The following is a 21,452-nucleotide window of genomic DNA, read 5'->3' as shown; positions in this document are numbered from 1 at the left end:
CTATAGAAAATTTGGAAAATACCAAAAAGTATAAAGAAAAAAATAATTTGTAGTTTCACCATCTGATCACTTTTAAAACTATTACACTCCTTTGCGTCTTATTTCTAATAGACACCGAATCACTTCTGATTCTATGGTTTAGTTAACAAAATTAGTATTACACTACTTTCTAACCTACTTTCATTTAAAAACTAGTATTTCCCACACCCTCAAATATTATTTGAGAGCGATTTTTAATAGCTTATTTAATTAGAATCCCATCCTTAGGTTTGGGTAAAGGATTAGAAATTATTTATTAAAATAATACCCTCACTTTCTCCCTTCCCTTCCTCTTTATGACCATAGTTCAGAGAAGTACAGTAAACCATTTACCCTAGCGTCCAAGGTGTGATAAATACACGCCTGAGAAAGGTGGGGCCTAATAAGATTCAAACGTTAAGTCAAAGACACGATGCGCTAATAATGACATTTCAAGTACCGTCCAGTAGATGTGACCTTATTTGAGGAGGCAAATCTCCTAAAATTCGCAGTACTGAAAATAATTACCTATTCTAGCTACAAGAAGGCTCCATTCTATTTTTTAATAAAGCCAGACTGAGACAGTGCAAATTTCACCCACTCAACAAAGTACCTAATTGGCTGAGTTCGTTAAAACTGGCGCTCCCAAAGGCAAAAAGTTAAACAAAGATAAACAGTAACGCGTACAAGGCACGGTGTGAGTGACCGGCTGCTACGGAGGGCTTATCGATTAGGAAGGGGACCGGTGGAGGGGGAAAAGGCTAGGCAGGGAGATTTGATCACTATCAGCCAGGCTCACAAGCAGAAATCTCAAACACATTATTTAATCTTTCTCTTCCTGTCATCACAGGTCTCAAACGTCACCAAAAAAGACCGGCTGGCTGAAAACCCGGCGGGGTGACGCACATAACATCTTACCATATGGATTCTCATCAATCAGGACCGAGGAGAGCCTTAAGCCAGCCCAGCGGAGGAAGGCGGGTGCGTCCCCTGGGCTGTCGGCTCCCCCACACTCCCGGCACACCGCTCACTTCTGCAACGCAGGTAAGCGAGGCTGCAGGACCACCGGACCGGCTCCGCCACGGGGGATGCAGACTCGCCTTCCGAGGAGGCCACCCAGGCGGCAGCAAACACTGAGCGCCTAGGATCAAGCTCTCCTTCAGCGGAAACCCCGCGACCGCCTCCGCCAGGCGGCTGAGCCAGGACCCCGACAGTCGGCCCGGACTCCCCTCCTGGGGTCCAAACTCGCCCAGGGCCGTACCTGAAGGAGCAGCGCCACCTCCGCCCGACGGCGTTAGCTGTCGCGGTGGCGGCGGTCACAGCTCCGAGAGCAGTGACGCCTCTCATAAAAACAACAACCTGCTCGCAAGCGACCGCAGCCGAGAGGCGGAGGGCGGCGGGGCGCCGCGGCGCATGCCGGGACTCGTAGTCCCGCCCGCGCCTTATACCGGGGGGCGGCGGAGGGAAGAACTACGACTCCCGAAGAGGAGCTGAGCCCGCCGCCGGCGGCCTGCAGGAAGCTGGGCCCCGCGGCCGTGATCCTCACAACATCCGGGCCCCGGCACTGCAGAGGGGCCGCGGCCGGTTACTGTGGAGACGGCCTGCTACATCCTCTCCGAAGGATTCCACCCTAGAGGACGGCTCCCGGAATTAGGCCGATTCGTTTACAGGAATCCATCCAGCCGACGGTTCGCCTTCTCTTTGCTGCTTTAATTGGTGTAGTAAAAGACGGCGCTCGCTGGCCTTGCCATCCGCTGCAGGAAAAGACTGCGTTTGCCGAACAAAATAAGATATCGAGAATGACCGAGTGCGACTGGGTGGGTTTGGGCAGAGGGCTGAATGTTTTTGACTCTCGGTACACTTTACTACAAATTTGGGGCACCCCACACTGCCACCCACCCCCACCGTCCCAAAGAAAACCACCGTTGTAGGCAACCACTGGGCTACACAGATGTAACATGCGTTGCATTAAGCCAGAATTGCCTCTGAAGGTTATAAAGATGATTGGGGATGGTATGCAACTCATGCCGCATTGCAGAATGCCGTGATGGTTTTGAACAAGAAAAACGTACCTTGTTAATTTGACATCTGTTTACATTGTGTCTTGTTCAAAAAAGGATATGAGGGGAAAAAAGGATATGGTGCATTTATACTCACTGTTGATGGAAACAGTAGAAAGTTAAGGTTTAATTCTCTGTCACCTAATTGTGGCCATAAAAAGATAAATTAAGAAAAACATGAACAAGGAGGATGGTGGGCCTGAGGAGAAAGAAAAGGGTGCCTCAAAATTAGACCTACAGGGTTTTTTTGCTTTTGGTGTTACTGTAGTTAACATCAACTGGGACACAAAACCAAAAAAAAAAAAAAAAAAAGATTTTTAATTTTATAATTACAGCTTCTATAATGGGCATTTTTATTACTTCAGTAGCTTGTTATTTATCTTTATAAAAATGTGTGTGTGTTTATAACAAAAGACTTGGAAAAGTCAAAGTGGCCTGGTTTTCTCTAATTCTAGGAGAGCCTGAAAATTAAATTAGTAAGAAAACTAATACCATCTATTTGTAGATTTTCATTTTTTTCAAGGCACTTGCACAGTCTAATTTTAGACTTAATCGATTTTAAAAGATTCATTTATAATTTTCATTAACCTTCTCCTTCAGTAACAGTTGCTGACCCAATGTATAACCTAGCAGAGAATTTAATCTTTTTATTATGCTTTATATTAGGCTGTTTTGTTTTTGATTGTATCTGTTTTGAACTCTACATTTTAAGAATACCAGATTTGAAGAGGTCGAAACCCAAATAAGAAAGTTGTAGTGAGGGCCTAGGACAGAAAGTAAAAGCAAGGGGTATTTTGTTTCCAAGTCCGTAAACATTTGTGAATTGTCCTGGAGGTCTAAAAGATTTCGGTAGACACTAACTTTTACAGATTGTGTGGTACGGATTATGCCAACAAAATTTTTCAGCTAATTTGTCTTCTATTTTGACTAGATTCTGTTTTCTGTATTCCATTTTGAGTCAAAGTTGACCAGTTGCAGAAGGTGATTTGAAAGTCACAACCTCTGGGACTGAGGTTGTCCTGGGCAACCTGACTGGTGTCCATAAAGTAAATTAGGGTTGGTACTTTTTCTCACAAGTCACAGGACAGCACCTTCCACCTAAGAAGCCTCCCATGTGCTGAGAGAACCTAGACATTTTGAGAAAAGCTGACCTGTTGTGATGCCGCAGGATTCTGGTGACTTACTATTCTCCAATGTCTGTGCTCTTGATATTTAAAACAAATTAATAAGCAGTGTCAAAAAAGAATAAACAGCAAGATCTGATGAGTTCTACTTCCAGCTTTGCCAGCTTCCTACAAGATAATGAGTGTTAGTAAATAGTAGCACACTACTGTAAAGTTTTCTTAACCTGTAACGTTCAGAACTGAATTCTGGAAGATCATGCATATGCATTGAATTATACCTGCAAAAAAGAAAATGGTAAAAATTGGTTCCATTTATATAGCAGCGTATCATTTACATCCGATTTTCTTTCATTTCCACAACCACAGGAACTATGGCAGGTTGGGGATTTTTCCCCCTTTTTTAACAATTTTACACACAATATAAAAACCAAGGTGCAATGATGATAAAGGAATGGAATCAAGGTCACAAAGTTTTTGCCTGTGCTACTCCTCCAACACTTTATTATACTTCTTCAAATCTGAACAAAAGAAAAGAAAGTGGAGTAAATACTTCACATTTGCAGGTTTGAACTCAAGATTTCAAAACAAATAGGTTCCTGACAGTGGGGAACTTAACTTTGCAGAGACATTAAGTAGAATAACCCAGGAATTCAGAGTGAGCTGGGTTAGTCTAAGGAACCGAACTAATCTGACCCAAATTTGATCCTCACTTAAGCCTGACACAACAATTTGGTCAATATTCTTTCCTCCATTTTAGAGTTGGAGAAACTGAGATTATATGCTTGCTAGTTTTAAGGATTTAGAATTCTTAAAGGGTCTCAGCCTCATGAATCACAAGAATCTACTATAGAGTCTTCAAAGCAAAAGAAATTTAATGCATATAAACAACCTTCTATTTAATGCAACCTTAAAAAGTCAGAGTTACAGTACCCTGCCAATCTCTATGAGGTTAGATACAATAATATAATTTATGATCTGGAAGGACTTAGATCTTAAGTATTCCAGAAGCTGCCAAATTTGGAGGGTTTTTTAACTACCAAAATTTTTTGCCTACATGGACACCACAGAATCATTTTTAAGAGCCTTATCACAAGTAAATATACACTTCCTTCCTTCATGTTTTTCAAATAACTGAAAATCACTTTCCTATTGCTACATTTGGAGAGCCCTTATATCCTCAGATTAGAAAAAGAAAAAAACTAATCCATCTCCTTTGTTTTATATTTATAGACAAGGAATTTGAATCCTTGCAAAATAATTTCATCAAAGTCACGCAGCTATTATCACTGGCAACATCAGAACCCAGAACTGGTGACACCTAATATTTGAAGGTGAAGACCTACATTTTTTTAAAATAACCAGTTTCCCAACATTATTGAGCTGGTTTCCTATGTGCTTGTCTTCTATGTAATAAAATGTAAGTTCTAGGAACTTTAGATTGTTGATCACTATTTTTCCAGCATCTAACAATGCCTGGTACACAGTAGGTACTCAGTATTTGTTGAATGAGTGATAAACAAGGTCCATATAGTCTGTTCCATTTGAAATCTTTCACCTTCATTATTGAAGCTTGATGTTTTTTATAGACTTTACTAAGGATAAGCATGTTATATGCATTGCTAGAAAGCAATATGCACTTTTGTACCCACTCTTTTTAATATCTTGCTCCCTCCCTCCCCAAATAGCTAAGTTATGTATATTTTAAATATTAAAATTATATATGTTAATTACATATTAAATTATAGTAAATGGCACCACCATCTACCCAAATGTTTGTCCAGAAATGTGGGAGTCTTTCTTGATCTGTCCCTCTTCCTCACTACCCACATTCCAATCAATCACCAGGTCCAATGAATTCTACTTCCAAAATGTGTCTCAAATTTATTTACTAGTCTCTCTATATCACAATTCTTCTGTAAATCATCATCGTCAGTCACATGGAGTACTGAAGCTCCTCTCCACATCCATTCAAGTCTCTGACAGCAGCCAAAGTAATCTTACTAAAAAAGTATATTACATCATGACATGCTTCTCCTTAAAATGCTTCAATAGCTTTCCATTGCTTTTACCAAAAAGATCTAAACTTTTCACATAGCCAACCAGACCCTTCAGGATCTGGCTCCTGCCCCTCTATTCTCATCTGCAGCCATTTTCACTCTAACTTACTCCACTTTGGCCATGCTTTTTCTTGGTGTCCTCCTCTATCTTTTCCTTCCTTGCCTTCCAGTCTTAAGATTCGGCAACACTTCACCAGAATGGCCTTCCTAGGCCCTCACACTAGGTTAGAACCCCCTCTATGTCTTCATAACTATCCTGAATTTTTTTTCTTCATAGCACTTACCACAATTATAATTAGTCAGTTGTATAATTATTTGTTTAATGGCTATCCCCCACAAGGTTAAGATCCCTGAATGTTTATCTTGTTACCTTTTCATTCTAAAATTAAACTGTACATCCTCTTCGAACTATGAGCTATTGCAGTCTTGCTCTATAAGTTACACATTTTTATAAATTCTCATAGTTCTAGTACAGGATTTTTAAAAGCTACCTTGTACATACTTTTGACAAGTTTGCTCTGTACAGATATATATAATTGAATGGGTACTCTTCAATGTCCTCCAGAGAAAAGGACTCCCAAAAGGAGAGTAGATGGGGCTAAGTTTTTGTTTTCTTCTTTATTGTTTTTCCAGCTTTACTGAGGTATAATTGACATATAACATTGTATAAGTTTAAGGTACAACATGATGCTCTCATATACATATATACTGTGAAATGATTAACAATAAGATTAGTTAATATGTCCATCCAAATTTTTGTGTGTGGGTATGGTGAGACCATCTACTCTTTTAGCAACTTTCAATTATATAATACAGTATTGTTAACTGTAGTCACCATACTGTACATTAGATCCCTAGAACTTACTCTTATAACTGGAAGTTTGTACCCTTTGACCAACATCTCTCTATTTCCCCCATCACCAGCCCCTGGCAACCACCATTCTGCTCTGAGTTTGACATTTTTTTTTTTAGATTCCACATATATGTGAGATCATACTGTATTTGTCTTTCAATGTCTGACTTAACTTCATTTAGCATAATGCTCTCAAGGTCCATCCATGTTGCTGCAAATGGCAGGATCCCTTCCTTTTTTATGGCTGATAATATTTCATTGTGTGTGTGTATATACCAAAATTTCTTCATCCATTCATCTGTTGATGAATACTTAGGTTGTTTCTGTCTTAGCTATTGTGAATGCTGCAGTGAACATGGGAGTACAGATATCTCTACAAGATGTGGTTTCATTTCCTTCGGATATATACCCAGAAGTGGAATTGTTGGATCATATGATAGTAATATTTTTAGTTTTTTTGGTTGTTTTTTAATTAATTTATTTTATTTATTTTTCACTGCGTTGGGTCTTTGTTGCTGCGCGTGGGCTTTCTCTACTTGCGGTGCGCGGGCTTCTCTTTGCGGTGGCTTCTCGTGGCGGAGCACAGGCTCTAGGCCCTCAGGCTTCAGTAGTTGTGGCACATGGGTTCAGTAGTTGTGGCTCGCGGGCTCTAGAGCTCAGGCTCAGTAGTTGTGGTGCACAGGCTTCGCTGCTCCACGCCATGAGCAATCTTCCCAGACCAGGGCTCGAACCCACGTCCCCTGCATTGGCAGGCGGATTCTTAACCACTGCGCCACCAGGGAAATCCCGTATTTTTAGTTTTTTGAGGAACCTCCATACTGTTTTCCACCGTGGCTGCACCAATTTTTATTCCCACCAACACTGCATGATGGTTCCCTTTTCTCCACATCCTCGCCAACTCTTCTCTCTTAACTTTATAATAGTCATTCTTCAAGTGTGGATTGATATCTCATCATGGTTTAGATTTGCATTTCTCTGATGATTAAGGATGTTGAACATCTTTTCATGTACCTGTTGGCCATCTGTATGTCTTCTTGGGGAAAAATGTCTGTTCAGATCCTCTGCCCATTATTTAATTATATTGTTTGTTTTTTTGCTATTGAATTGTATGAGTTCTAAAGATATTTTGGAAATTAACCCCTTATCTGATGTATGGTTTGCAAATATTTTCTCCCATTCCAAGGCTGCCTCTTCCTTCTGCTTGCTGTTCTTGTGCTGAACAGAAGCGTTTTTGTTTGATGTAGTCACACTTATTGATTTTTGCTTTTATTGCTTGTACTTTTGTTGTCATAGCCAAAAAATTACCAAGACCAACTCCAAGGAGCTTTTTCCCTATGTTTTCCTCTAGGAGTTTTAGGGTGTCAGATCTTACATTTGTCTTTGATCTTTTTCGAGTCACTTTTTGTGAGTAGTGGGGTAAGAAAGGCTTAGGGCTAAGTTTAAATAATTCTGTTTTTTTCAGAACTTTATAATTGAGAATTATTTTATGCATTTATCTTTTAGGATAAGAAAAGTACTTCAGCTTCAAATTCAGAAACAGAAATGAAACCTGAACAACTGCCTCCTTGTGTGAACCCTGGCAATCCTGTGTTTTCATGTATGTTGGACCCAAAGACACTCTATACAGCTACCTCACTATCAAAACCTAAGATGATTATGTATAAAACCAATTCAAGTAATTATGGTGAATTTTTACCTATGCCACAGTTTTTCCCCTGCTATTATACTCCAAAGGACCAAGTATTTTCAAGCAATATCAGAGCTACTGGATTTTATCAAAATAACACTCTAAACACTGCACCTGACAGAACAAGAACCCTTGATTTTCCTAATTTTCAACACACTCTATGAAAATATATTACTCTTAAACAAAGAGAAAATATACTCGAGAAAAATGAGTTTTCAATCTAAGGCTAGGATAGCTAATTTGAAATATAAAAAGATTTGAATTAATTTTTTAAAAATACCTTTAAGAAATAAAGCATTTCAACTGATAACTGAATGACAGTGACTTCTTAAATAAAAATGTGTTCAAAATAGAATAAAAGGTAGAAAGCATTTTATTATACCTAGCTTTATTTAGTTCATGTAGTCCAAAAGCTTCAAAAGGCTTTTAGGATCTCAACTGTCTACTGAGTATATTTATCAAGACAAAGGAACACAGGAGCTCTAATTTTGAAAACTGAATTAAGGAAGATTCTGACAAGTAATTTCCTACTTTTCTGTTATTTCAACTACTAGCTTAGAACCTGGGGAATGTTAGTTCACACTGCTAAACTGGTGGAAGAGAGGACTTGTTATTTATTCATTCATTTAGCAAATATTTATTGAACACCTACTTATGGCAGGTGCTATACCATGTAAATGGAACACAGAAATAGAAAGGAGTGTCTTTTATTGTTTCAATAAACAATATTTGGGGGGAATGAGAGTAGCAAATTAATAATACATGATAATTTATGTAATGTAAACTATGTAAAAGGTCTTTCAGACACAGAGACAGAATAGCTTAAATTGAGACCAAGGAGATCAAGAGAAACATTCTGGAGAAGGTAAAGCCAAATCAAAGGAAAGGTCCATCCAGGCAGAGGAAATGTTACGTATACAAGAATGAAAATGTGAGAGAATGTTGCACATTTTTACAAGTGCAATTACTTTTTTTTTTGGCCGCACCATGCAGCTTGTGGGATCTTAGTTCCCCGGCCAGGGACTGAACCCAGGCTGTGAAAGCGAGGAGTCCTAACCACTGGACCACCAGGGAATTCCCCAAATGTAATTACTTTGCTACATCTTTAACATAGAGCATGAGCAGTGGTAGATGATGGGCTATACAATTCTTTAAACTCTGTAATTCCACTATATAGAGAGACTTATTTCAGCTGCCATCTGTTGAAACCTCCTGTTCAGTTGGATCTGAGTACCTTTACTGGAAAAAAAAATATCACTGTTCTTATTTTTGCCTGTTGGTTTCAGGTTGAGGACATTAACATCAGTTAGAAAACATAGTCTTGTGAGTCACTAGGGGACCAGAGTAGTTGAATCTTCTATTTACAAAAACGGCTTGATGTGAGGAAACAAACACCTCAAACTCTGCAGCCTCATGAAATTCTTTCAAATATCCCAAAATATGATATTTGGCACAAGAAAGAAAAAAAAATTAGTTTTGTTCACGTCCTCTAAAACATCAAAAATCAGGGCAGGGCTTCCCTGGTGGCTCAGTGGTTGAGAATCCGCCTGCCGATGCAGGGGACACGGGTTCGTGCCCTGGTCCGGGAAGATCCCACATGCCGCGGAGCGGCTGGGCCTGTGAGCCATGGCCGCTGAGCCTGCACGTCTGGAGCCTGTGCTCCGCAACGGGAGAGACCACAACACAGAGAGGCCCGCGTACCGCAAAATCAGGGCACTGCACAAGATTTCCAGGCAAATGATGCAACAGAATTTGAGTTTACCAGATTTTTGTCGCATAAACTATACAAACCCTTTTCCCCCTTCACTGTAGGTGCCTGATTTGTAGAAAGTGAAGTCAACTTTTTAATATGTAGAATCTAGAGGTTAACCTAAAGTTCCTTACTATGACAGGCGGTTAGGCCTTTTGTTTTGTTGTTGTTGCTAAAATTCTTAGGAAGGATGAGTATCTTGGAATCAAGCATATTGTCTGGAATGCAATTATGTAGTCATTCAGTGCCTATCAAAGTCCAGGGACTATTCTAGGTACTAAGAGCTTGCCTTCATGGAGGTTAGATTCTAATAAATTCTAGTAGGGGAAAACAGACCAAAAGACATATGTATAAATATGTATACATATTTATATATAAATTTTATAGAATATAAATGTTTATATGTTTGTTATACATATATATATATAAAACAGGCATATAAATATTTGTACATATGTGTAAATGTGTAAATGTAAAATATGTGTACATATTTACATGTAAATACTTATGTCCATATATGTATAACATTTATGTATTTATGGTATGTGAATTTTATTTATGTAAATATTGTATTTGCATGTTATTAGCATGTAAATATTTATATATGTCTATATGTATACGACACACCAGGTGATAAGAGTTATGGGGAGAGAATAATTTAGGGTTGGGGCAGGAGTGCTTGGGCAAGGAGGTATTTTAGGTAGGGGAGTGTCTGATAAGTTGGTATTTGACCACACCCCTGAAGGAAGTGAAGGGAAAGTCAAAACTGTTGAGGCAACTGAATATCAAGTCTGGCATTCAAGGGAGAAGCTGAATATAATCAATATAAACAACATCCACACAAAGATATTATTTAAAATCATGAGATAAGACAACAAAGTATAGGTAGAGGACTACTAATCTCTAGGCAACTCCAACATTTAGAAGTCAGGGGAATGACTAGGAATAAACAAAAGCGACCAAGAAGAAGTAACTAGTGAAGTAGGAAGAAAGTAGTAAGACTGTGATACCTTAGAAGCCATGTAAGGAACTTGTTTCCAGAACAGGGCATGATCCAGCTGTGTGAAATTATCTTGGAAGCTAACACATAAACTGAGACCTGAGGGTTTGCTTAGGCAATGCGGAAATCATTGGTGTCCTCAACAAGAAGTGTTTCAGTGAGGTCGAAGAGAGAACTATCGAACAGGTTTAAGAAAGGCTGCAACTCTGCACAGTTATCGCTCAGCACTAATCCACAGCCCATGGGAAGAAGAGAGTGCAGGCAAAATGTGAGGAGCGCCCAAACTAAGGAGCTCTGGGAGGGAGAAGAAAAGACAAATCCGGGAGACTTTTAGAATCCTCAGTTGTGGGCCTGTCCATTCCTAGATCTAGGAACCAGCTGTCTCATCGGTAACAAAGCTGGAGTCTCCTCTGGGCCTGCATCCCTGGTTCACTTTGTGCACCTTGGAGCCTGGAAACTTGGAGACTAGAGACCTCTTCTTCAGCTTTGCAGCTCCTCTTCTTCCACAAGAGCCCAAGAAAGTGCACAAAGCCCTGAGATGTAAAAAGATGGAGAAATGGGTTCCCTGGTGGAAGTGTCTTGTCCACGGCCACCCAGCTGTTTCCCAGTGACATACCGGTTTGAAACTTGATTGCTTTGCTTTCCGCCCCGATGAACTCCCTAGAGGAAAGAAGCATGTCGGGTTGGAATCTCTGAAGCCCATGGCACCTGGCCCTGCAGCTGGTATCCCCTAGGCCCTCAGAGCACATGGGGTAAGAAGAGGGCGTGACCAATAAGGAATGAGGGAGAGAGATCAGAAATCACCAGAGCCCTGGGGCCTGCAGGACAGTCTTCTTTGACGATAAGCTCCGTAAAGGTGAGGGCCAGGTCTGGCTGGTTGATCCTTAATTCCTCAATGCCTGGCATGGTGCCCCGTTGGCAAGCAGCTCTTGTCCAGCAGCCCCTCTCCCAGGATGCTGGCTTTCACCTGGATGCTGCCACCACCACCTCTTCCCCTGTCTCTGCAGGGCAGGTGGGCGAGCAGCTTCCCTTTGTGGGCAGCTGCTGGGGGCACAACATCTCTTACTACTTCTGGGAAGCTACCCAAACCTCTGTAAATAGTCACTTCACTAAAAAGCCTTTTAAACACCGCAGCTGAGTGTACTCTCTGTTTCCTGCCTGGACTCTGACAGGTCCTTAAAGGGAAGAAAATAGGGAAAAAATCAACAGGAGCCTGGAAGGATAAGGGGGCTTCTCAGAAGCACTTATACAAACCCGGGAGGAACAATTCTTGTTATTCCCTGTACTCACTCACTGAGGGGGAAAGGGACTTAGAAAGGACTGTGTGAGGCCCACTACACGATGGCCGGCCTGAGTCACCCCAGCTATCCTGTGGTTAGTGGCTCTCTCCTCTCTATGCCCCTCAGTGCTTGGTTCTATCTAGATAGGAATCCTTGATAAGGTGGGATTATAATTTACTACTTTATAGGCCTGTCCCCCACACTGGACTGAAAACTCCTCAAAGGCAAAGAATTGGGTTTTGGCCATTTCTGGATCCTGCCCAGTTTCTCACAGGCTGCCGGGCACAGAGGAAGCCCTTGAATGGATTCACATGAAGAAGGAATGAAGGTTTCTCCCACAAATGAATCCATTGGCCCACCCTTCTAAAATCCCCCCCTTCCGAGGTGGTGAAACCACCTCAGAAGCCTGTGGCCAGGCCCTGAAGGCTAAAGAGTACTTGACACTGATGATGCCGGAAGGTGACTAAGCTGCTGACTCAAGAAAACCAACTTCCTCTTCCAAAATGGTTGCCTGATCTACCCTCAAGTTGTTTCGCCCAGACACATCCTGGCCTCATGCTTGCCTGACACCCTTGCCTGCTTCTTCAAGGGCCGCCAGTTTCGCTCAAACAGCTTTCTTGTTCTTGTACCCTTTTGTTCTGTTGCTGTCAGAAGTTATCCAAATGATCCATTCTAACCCCTTCACACCTGGATCAGGAGACCCTCACCACACAAAGGCAACAGTGTGGACCACATCCTCCCATCCCCAAACCAGGATACAGTCATTTGCAACCTGGGTGGCCCAGAAAACCTGGGATAAATACTCATCATATCTATAGAACCGACACTAAACCTTGATCCATTTTTAACGTAAATGGTCTTAATAACCACAAACATATGGGGGTAGAAGAACAGTGAACAAAACTGTTTTGCTGACTGACTGTAGTTTTCATAGGCATGGTGACCATATTCCTGTAATTTTCTAACAGTGTTTTTTTTTAAAATCTTAATTTTATTGGTGTATGGTTGATTTACAGTGTTGTGTTGGTTTCAGTTGTACAGCAAAGTATATACATATATTCATTCTTTTTTAGATTCTTTTCTCTTATAGGTTATCACAGAATATTGAGTTCTCTGCACTATACAGTATGTCCTTGTTGGTTATCCATCTTTATATAGTAGTGTGTGTATGTTAATCCCAAGCTCCTGATTTATCCCTCCCCTCTAATGCAATGTTAATTTCAAATGTTCCATTAGCAGAAATATTTTTAATGCTGAATATTATGATTCATGTATTGTTTTCAATAAAAGCAGTTCTTTTTTTTTAAAGCAAATTAATTTGAAAACTCACATACTTTAGGCAAACTTTCCTTCCTTTACACAATTATCAGAATATTTGAAGTTTTACCTCCATTTATTGACTGATCATTTCTTGAAATACAGCATGAATTCTCAGCTTCAAATGAAACTGAAGGCTTATCTTCCCAAAGGAATATTTTACCAATTTGTTTAGGCCTTTTTCCTCTTTTAGCTATAAACTAAAAGACTATCATAAATATAATTTACCCCATCAATAATCTAATTAATATATTTGACCAAATAATGTTGGTTGGTTTTTACTATCCATAATAGCTCAAAATTATTCTGAGTTTATTATGTTCTAGGTACTATACTAAGCAGTTCATTTATTAAACAAAAACCATGTTTATTTAGGTCATAAAAAGGCTAAAATGAAGTATGTTCTAAGTACTGTCAAAAGTAGCTCCTTGGGCTTCCCTGGTGGCACAGTGGTTGAGAGTCTGCCTGCCAATGCAGGGGACACGGGTTCGTGCCCTGGTCCGGGAAGATCCCACATGCCGCAGAGCAGCTGGGCCCCATGAGCCATGGCCGCTGAGCCTGCACGTCTGGAGCCTGTGCTCCGCAATGGGAGAAGCCACAACAGTGAGAGGCCCGCGTACCGCAAAAAAAATAAAAAATTAAAAAATTAAAAAGTAGCTCCTTGAAGAGAGTATCTTAAGAGAGAGACAGTCTTAGAGTCATATGCTTTTAAAACATTTTAGAAGGGCAAATCACAACATCAACTAAATAAATTACTCAATTAATGTTCTTTCAGAGAAAAAAAAAAGGGCAAATCACACTTCAAAGAGAAGATGCTGGTAACCTTGTCATAACCTGAAGAATTAACCTGGCTTTATTGTTAGTTCACCAGAGTTAGTTACAGTGAGGTATGTCTTAAGGCTTGTAAACAAAGGGAGTTATCCTAAACTTTGTAGGAAAAAGGAAGCCTGTTTTGTAGAATTGCATACATGATGCCATGAAACATTCCATTCATTAAACTAATCATCCGTGTTCTGAGTCCCTGTTTGCCAAGCAACTTTATGATTTGATTTACCATATCAAATCTGCTTATAAAGAGAAATGAATTTTCATTTAACCTACCGTGACAATGAACATCCTCAGTCAACTTCTGATTATGAATTAATAATAAGTAGGCAATCTGTTTTATTTAGTCTCCTGAGCTTGGTTAATGTGACTCCAATCCTTGCAGATGGGCCAGCTCTGAGGGTGCTCTTGGGTCTTTGAGAGTGAGACTGAGCCAGATAAATTCAATAAGGTAATGAAACACACCCTTGTTATCAGGCTTCTTGGGAGATCATATACCAACCTTTTCCCCAGATGGTATGCGCAAAAGTCCTTTGCTTTTTTATTCTCCACATAGATGAGGTTTGTTGGAAAGAACCTGGCTTGCCAATGGCAAGTGGTCTCTCCTTGACCAAACTCTAAACATGCTCCTCTGAGCCACTTTTTCAACTAGGCCTCATCCTTGTGTAAGCAGATGGGGTAGGGGTTCCCTGGAGAAAACCAGATACAGCTTCTTGACATAAGAGAAGCCATTTTAGGCCTAAGCCATTTTGTGATCTAAGCCTGGCCACAATGCTTGCCTTTGAATAGGTCTCAGTAATAATGATCTTAAGGGAATAAAAAAACAAAGGACTCATCAGGCAAGAGAAGGAAGAATAGCAAAGATAACAAATCAGATAATTACAGTTCATTTCAATGGTAAGATTAGCCTGAAGCACTTTTTGGAGCTGTTCTGCAGAATTTAATTTGAGCCTCCAGGGCTCAAACATCAGATCTACTGGAAGCTAAGGGATGATGATGTTGGCCTTTTCTGACCTTCATAGCTTCAATCAGCTTGGAACTCTGTCGACCTTTGCCCCAATTCTATGCAGAATTCTCTGCTCAAGCTCCTTCATAAATATGCATACACCAGCCAAGCCCCTTCATGAATATACATGTACCCTTAGCTTAAAACTTCCCTAATTTTGCTGTTCAAGGATACACTCCTTTGGGAAAGATCACCCACGTTCTCCCTACTTATTGCAAATAATAAATGGGTCCTTCTTTCGCTCTTTCCCTCGGTTGCGTCTTTTGGCTCAACATCCACCAAGAGGTGAACCCAGTTTTCGGGTAACACTTGGGCCTTGTCCTTAGGAGCCTAATTGTAACAAGACTCTTGTTAAACCCTCTCAACTCCACACAAGCCTGACTCTTAAGAAGTGCCCTCATGGAGGAGCACAACACAGGGTCACAGGGTCATTGGTGAAAGCAAATGGGAGAGTAGAAACTGATCTGAGCCTAGGGTGAAACTTGAAACTGCTATGGATATGGAGGTCAGAAGGGAGCATGGGCATGAATCCTGAATAGTGGGGAAACTCGAAACCATCACAACCAAGAGGTGGGCTCCATGACACCCGCCCCTCAGGTGAGCAGCCCCGACTCCTTTGCCCTCGTGAGGGAAGCCCCACTCACCTGACTTGTCCCCTGGTGTGAAGAGAGGCCCCACTTTTGAATGCTGTGTGTCAATAACAGTGTTGTGTCACTGGTGGTCATGTTGATTAGTTGAAGAGAATAAGATTTAAAAAAAATCTTGTTAAATTGGTTTAACCACAATCCCACCATCAACATCTGATCACCTTCAATATCTAACCAAATTCCTCATCTCTCACCATCTCCCAGGAGATATCTGATCAAAATGGCCTGCCTTCAGCAGGAATCCTGTTAGGTTAGTTTAGCCAGAATCTCCCTATCCCTGATGTTTCCTCTCAGTAATTTTCTATCCACTGACAAGTCACCCCCTTCCCCACTTCCCCCCAACCCCACTATTGCTCCTTGGCTATAAATCATCACCTGTCCATTCTGTAGTAGGAACTGAACCCAGTTCTATACTGAGTGCTCTTTTCTCCTATTGTAATAGTTCCTGTAATACTTGTTTTCACTGCTGTGACTACTGTCCAGCTCTAGTATTTTGTGATACTAGGAAACTGGAACAGGATATGTTTACTTAAATACATGTGTTTACTTTCCATTTAACTATTAGACAGCATTTATCTATTAGGAGTAATACTTTTACCTCTGTCAGTAAAGAGCTAAAATGTGTAAAAGAAAAGTTATCCCAAACCTGGTCTGGGACAAATCTTTTTTTGCTTGATGTAATTCTCTTTCTGAAAAGAAAGGAGGAAATGAGCATCCCTGACAAAATGCTTAAGCACATTTAATGAGATAGAGACGCATTTTGTGAAACTAGTTACTTACCCACCCTAGCTGACTCTCACGTGATTGTCAGTCAAGAGGCAAGTGGCATGTAAGGAAATACTCTTTTTAAAAGTCTAGTCTAGGACTTCCCTGGTGGTGCAGTGGTTAAGAATCCGCCTGCCAATGCAGGGGACGTGGGTTCAAGACCTGGTCCGGTAAGATTCCACATGCCGCGGAGCAACTAAGCCTGAGCACCACAACTACTGAAGCCTGCGTACCTAGAGCCTGTGCTTGGCAACAAGAGAAGCCACCACAATGAGAAGCCCGCGCACTGCAACGGAACAGTAGCCACCACTCGCCACAAATAGAGAAAAGCCCATGCTCAGCAACAAAGACCCAGTGCAGCCACAAATAAATATATAAATATTTTAAATAATAAATAAAATAAAAATCGAGTCTAACAAGAATCTAATTATTTCCTATTCCTATTATTTCTGTTAAAGAGAAAAATCACAGGCCCAAAATAGCAGCACTTGTGTTAAAAGCCCATGATTTAATACCCAACCTAACTGCAGTTTTGACCTTTCCCAGAAATGTAATCTTAATCAATCAATTTGGAATTTGCTGGTCAGCACCAAGAGGTAATCTGTCACTTGGGCCCTCTCCAACTCCCCCCAACCCCCTAAAGGAAGAAGAAGCAATCTGCCTGACAAAACCTTTCCCAGCAAAAAGATGTCTTAACCTAAAAATAATCCATTATTTTTTTTCATTAATAGCTCCCTTGTGTCCCACCCTTCTTTCTATAAAAACCTTCCCTTTTGTACAACCCTTCAGAGGGCCCTTCTAGTTGCTAGATATCATACTGCTTAAATCATGAATCACTGAATAAGGCCAATTAGGTCTTCAGACTTTGAACTCTTTTTTAACATTTCCTATTTCTATAAAGCATCAATTGCAAAATGGACTAACTAGCAGTTTTTCCTTTGCATGCAAAATTGTGATATAGCTTTGATATTTATTACCAAACTTGCAGAAAAGTTTTCTTTAATTAATGTGTACACTGTGTATTTATGTAATAAGCAGTTATGGTAGGGGGTCCTCAGAGAAAGAGATCCAGGCATGGCTTTCTTAACATAAGAGAAGCCATTTTAGGCCTAAGCCATTTTGTGATCTAAGCCTGGCCACAATAATTGCCCTCAGTAATAATAATCTTAAGGGAACAAAAGAACAAAGGACTCTTATCAGGCAAGAGAAGGAACAACAACAAAGATAACAAATCAGATAATAAAGACTTCCAGATCTGTTTCAATGGTAAAGATTAGCCTGAAGCACTTTCCTGAGCTGTTTTGCAGAATTTAAACCCCCTCTAGGGCTCAACCACCATATCTACTGGAAGCTAAGGGATGATGATGTTGACCTTTTCTGACCTTCATGACTTCAATCAACTAAAGCTTGGATCTCTGCTGACCTTTGCCCAATTCCATGCAGAATTCTCTGCTCAAGCTCCTTCATGAATATGCATGGCTCCTTAGCTGAAAACTTCCCTAAGTTTGCTGTTCTGGGAGACACTGCCTTGGGAAAGATCCCCAGTGTTCTCCTTACTTGCTGCAAGTAATAAATCCTTCCTTCTTTGGCTTGGTCATGTCAAAGGACTACCATGACAATATTTTTCTTTTAATAATCTTTTATTCATAGGCTTTAATGATAACACTATTATTTGGGAAGCATGTTTTTATCGTAAATGAAATGGGAATGTCTGTATCTATATTTTAACTCTATCACTACTTCAGTCTAAGACAGAAGTCCCTTAATAGAAGATTGCTCAAAAAAGGTCAAGTGAGGGCTTCCCTGGTGGCGCAGTGGTTGAGAGTCTGCCTGCCGATGCAGGGGAAACAGGTTCGTGCCCTGGTCCAGGAAGATCCCACATGCCGCGGAGCGGCTGGGCCCATGAGCCATGGCTGCTAAGCCTGCGCCTCTGGAGCCTGTGCTCCGCAACGGGAGAGGCCACAGCAGTGAGAGGTCCGCGTACAAAAAGTCAAGTGAATACAAATAAGTGTCTGTTGCTTTTAAACCAAGACTTAGAGGATAGGGTCAAAAAGAATAAATAACTACTTAAGACTCCCTTCTCCTACCTCCTCCAAAACTAGATTTTTTTGCTCTTAGGGTAGCTATTGGGGCCAGTTTTTGTTTTCTGATTGGGACAGTAATAGGAATGAAACAGGAGGGAAGGGGGCAGGTACAACCTTTAAAAGAATGACACAGCCATTGAGGATGCAGAAGACTAGTTAGAACCAACTAGGTCCAAGATGGCAGAAGATTCAACTTCCAGTAGCCCTTGAGCCTCATTACATGCTCATTGTAATATCAATACATTAGCTAAATGATATATCCACAGGCACCATGACGCTCCAAGGCTGACCACAAAAGGCCAAAAAGTGGACGGTGGCCCAATTCCTGGAAATCCCTGCCCCTTGTCCAAGATAGTAGGAATAATCCTCCCACCTATGAAATTACCCAACCCATGAAAACTATCCCCCCCACACCTCAGCACCACTCTTGCCTTTTGAGATGGACCACATTCTGACTATGGAATGTGTATCTCTCTAAACAAACCTGCTTTCGCTTTACTATGGCTCGCTCTTGAATTCTTTCCTGCGCGAAGCCAAGGACCCTCACTTGGCAGCCTGTCCCAGGGACTCACCCAAGACCTGGGACATGACCATACTCGTGTGCCCCATTTTTCCTGCAACAGGAAGAGCCTGAGGAAAGACTAGTTTGGTTAAAGTATTTTGAATGTCAAACTGGTATGTGTCAAACAGAAGAACCACCTCTATTTTGGTTACATTTATTTTTAAAAATAAAAGCAAACCAGGGGAACTTCCCTGGTTGCACAGTGGTTGAGAGTCTGCCTGCCAACGCAGGGGACACGCATTTGAGCCCTGGTCCGGGAAGATCCCACATGCCGCAGAGCAGCTAAGCTTGTGCGCCACAGCTACTGAGCCTGTGCTCTAGAGCCTGTGAGCCACAAGTACTAAGCCTGAGTACCACAACTACTGAAGCCCGTGTGCCTACAGCCCGTGCTTGGCAAAGGAGAGGCTACAGCAATGAAAAGCCCATGCACCAAAGCAAAGAGTAGCCCCCACTCACTGCAGCAACAAAGACCCAACACATCCATACATAAATAAATAAATTAATTAATTAAAACAAAAAAAAACCAAACCAGGGTTGATTATAAGAAAAAAGTAATCCTGTCTCACCAGAAGGTCTGATAACTGGGCAGAACTGCTATAGAAGTTATCAAGAGTTGCTTTATAGAAGTAAAAATTTCAAGGTTGCTGAACTAGGATACTCTTACATATTCAAAAAAGTACTGCATTTTCTTTAAAGAAAGAGGCTGCTTTATGATCCACTTGAATGACACCTGATGAACAAATACTATAAAGCTTACTCCTAAAAATTTTGTTTTGTTTTCCTAAAAATCCTCTACATATAATCACAGAGAAATGTGACAACTATTGCATGCAAAAGGGAAGCTGTACTGCTTTTGCTTAATGCTTGCATCATCACAGAGATACAACACAAGTGGTGGTGCAATCCAGTGTCAGTATCATAGTAATCTAAGTTAACACTTTCACATTTGCTTCCTTTTTCTTTTTTAAAAATATTTATTTATTTATTTTTGGCTGTGTTAGGACTTTGTTGCTGCGAACGGGCTTTCTCTAGCTGCAGCTAGCAAAGGCTACTCTTCATTGCGGTGTGTGGGCTTCTCATTGCGGTGGCTTCTCTTGTTGCGGAGCACAGGCTCTAGGCACACGGGCTTCAGTAGGTGTGGCACATAGGCTCAGTAGTTGTGGCTCTCAGGCTCTAGAGTGCAGGCTCAGTGGTTGTGGCATGTGGGCTTAGTTGCTCTGCGGCATGTGGGATCTTCCCGGATCAGGGCTCGAACCCCTGTCCCCTGCATTGGCAGGAGGATTCTTAACCACTGGTCCACCAAGGAAGTCCCTGCTGCCTTCTTTTGTTTTTTTCCTTATGTACTTGAAGGTACTTGAAAAAAATCTCACTAGAAAATTTATCATCACCAGATAGTGTTATGAAATATGATCGACACTTTGGCAAATACTTCCCACAACTAAAGTTGAAGATAAGGTTTCCCAAACAGTTGTTGTACTAGGGGTAAACTGGTCTAACCTCAAACAACAGATAGCGGAGCAGTATTTTTTAAAAGAAGGTTCTGTGCATTTGGAAACTAAGTCAAAACATCAGTATTGATTATACCAAGGTCAATCATTCAGACAATTAAATAGAGTATTTAATACAAACAAAAATACTTTATAAATACAATCTTTTATTTTAAACTTCTCCATGTTAAAAATGAATCAGTAAGTGTCCTGGTAATCACACCAACCAATATTTTGTTAGTTATAAGGGCAAGCTGAATTCAGCAACAAAAAAATACAATTATGTTGTAATATGAAACAAATAATTAAAATAGATTATTCTTACTTTGATTTACTTATTCAAAAACAAATGAAATCAAACATTTCATTTTCAACAAATTTATAATATTCTGCCCTGTACAGAACTAAAGAGAAAGTGATTCTGTATAATCAGCCATAATATGCACAGATTCCTAATGCCTCCAGTTATTTTTGTAAAACTTAGAACAATACCTAGTACAATACCTAGTTGCTTCTAGTAGTCATTAAGATTTTAGTTCTGTTCCTTGAATTATATTCCGAATCTTCTCAGCATCATTTTGTACAATTTTGTTGGATGGATCAATCTTAAGGGCAGCTTCATAATCCTGTAGGCCTATATTTATGTAGCAATGATGATGAATAAAATATTTTATAAATACTTGTGTTATCTAAATGATATTTTTTAAAAATAAAAAGAAACATTAAATCCATGGTTCAACACAAGCAACAGGTTTTAGTCAGATTCCCATTTTCACATACATGGTCTCTAAGAAACTGAAGAAATTTTTCAGTAATTTCAGAAATAATTATGATTTCATTCAAGATTCAGTAAGAAGCAGTTATTTTAAACTGAAATACAAATAAGCTAACAGCTTAAATTCATTAAAGCATGAATAGACTCAAAACTCT

General features: G+C 40.4%; 3 protein-coding genes across 13 annotated transcripts in view; 1 reads left to right on the top strand and 2 right to left on the bottom strand.

Annotated features, from left to right (window-relative positions):
* Window positions 1-1,610, bottom strand: part of CCPG1 (cell cycle progression 1) — a 39,457-nt gene extending 37,847 nt beyond the window's left edge. For 5 of the 10 annotated variants that reach the window (XM_059056233.2, XM_067029816.1, XM_067029814.1 and 2 more), the window contains exon 1: window positions 937-1,436. The gene's annotated coding sequence lies outside the window, so the exon portion shown is untranslated. Of the gene's footprint in view, window positions 1-936 lie in introns of all 10 variants that reach the window. The other 5 variants (XM_067029815.1, XM_067029818.1, XM_067029819.1 and 2 more) reach the window with 4 other exon arrangements.
* A 42-nt stretch (window positions 1,611-1,652) lies between these two features.
* Window positions 1,653-8,018, top strand: PIERCE2 (piercer of microtubule wall 2). The gene is made up of 2 exons (XM_059056328.2): window positions 1,653-1,835; window positions 7,616-8,018. The coding sequence occupies exons 1-2, from the start codon at window positions 1,818-1,820 to the stop codon at window positions 7,961-7,963; spliced, it is 366 nt and encodes a 121-aa protein (XP_058912311.1). The 5' UTR covers window positions 1,653-1,817; the 3' UTR covers window positions 7,964-8,018.
* Window positions 8,019-20,675: 12,657 nt separating this feature from the next.
* The window catches only part of DNAAF4 (dynein axonemal assembly factor 4), an 84,438-nt gene continuing 83,661 nt past the window's right edge, over window positions 20,676-21,452 (bottom strand). The window contains exon 9 of one of the 2 annotated variants that reach the window (XM_059056277.2): window positions 20,676-21,156. In XM_059056277.2, coding sequence (XP_058912260.1) covers window positions 21,047-21,156 — 110 coding nt within the window. In that variant the 3' untranslated portion in view covers window positions 20,676-21,046. The remainder of the gene's footprint in view (window positions 21,157-21,452) is intronic. The other variant, XM_059056280.2, reaches the window with a different exon arrangement.

The sequence above is a fragment of the Kogia breviceps genome, chromosome 3 (genome assembly GCF_026419965.1).
Source record: "Kogia breviceps isolate mKogBre1 chromosome 3, mKogBre1 haplotype 1, whole genome shotgun sequence".
In the NCBI taxonomy this organism is placed as follows: domain Eukaryota; kingdom Metazoa; phylum Chordata; class Mammalia; order Artiodactyla; family Physeteridae; genus Kogia; species Kogia breviceps.
The sequence above is the reverse complement of the archived record's forward strand: the minus strand, read 5'-3'. Positions and strand labels throughout refer to the sequence as shown.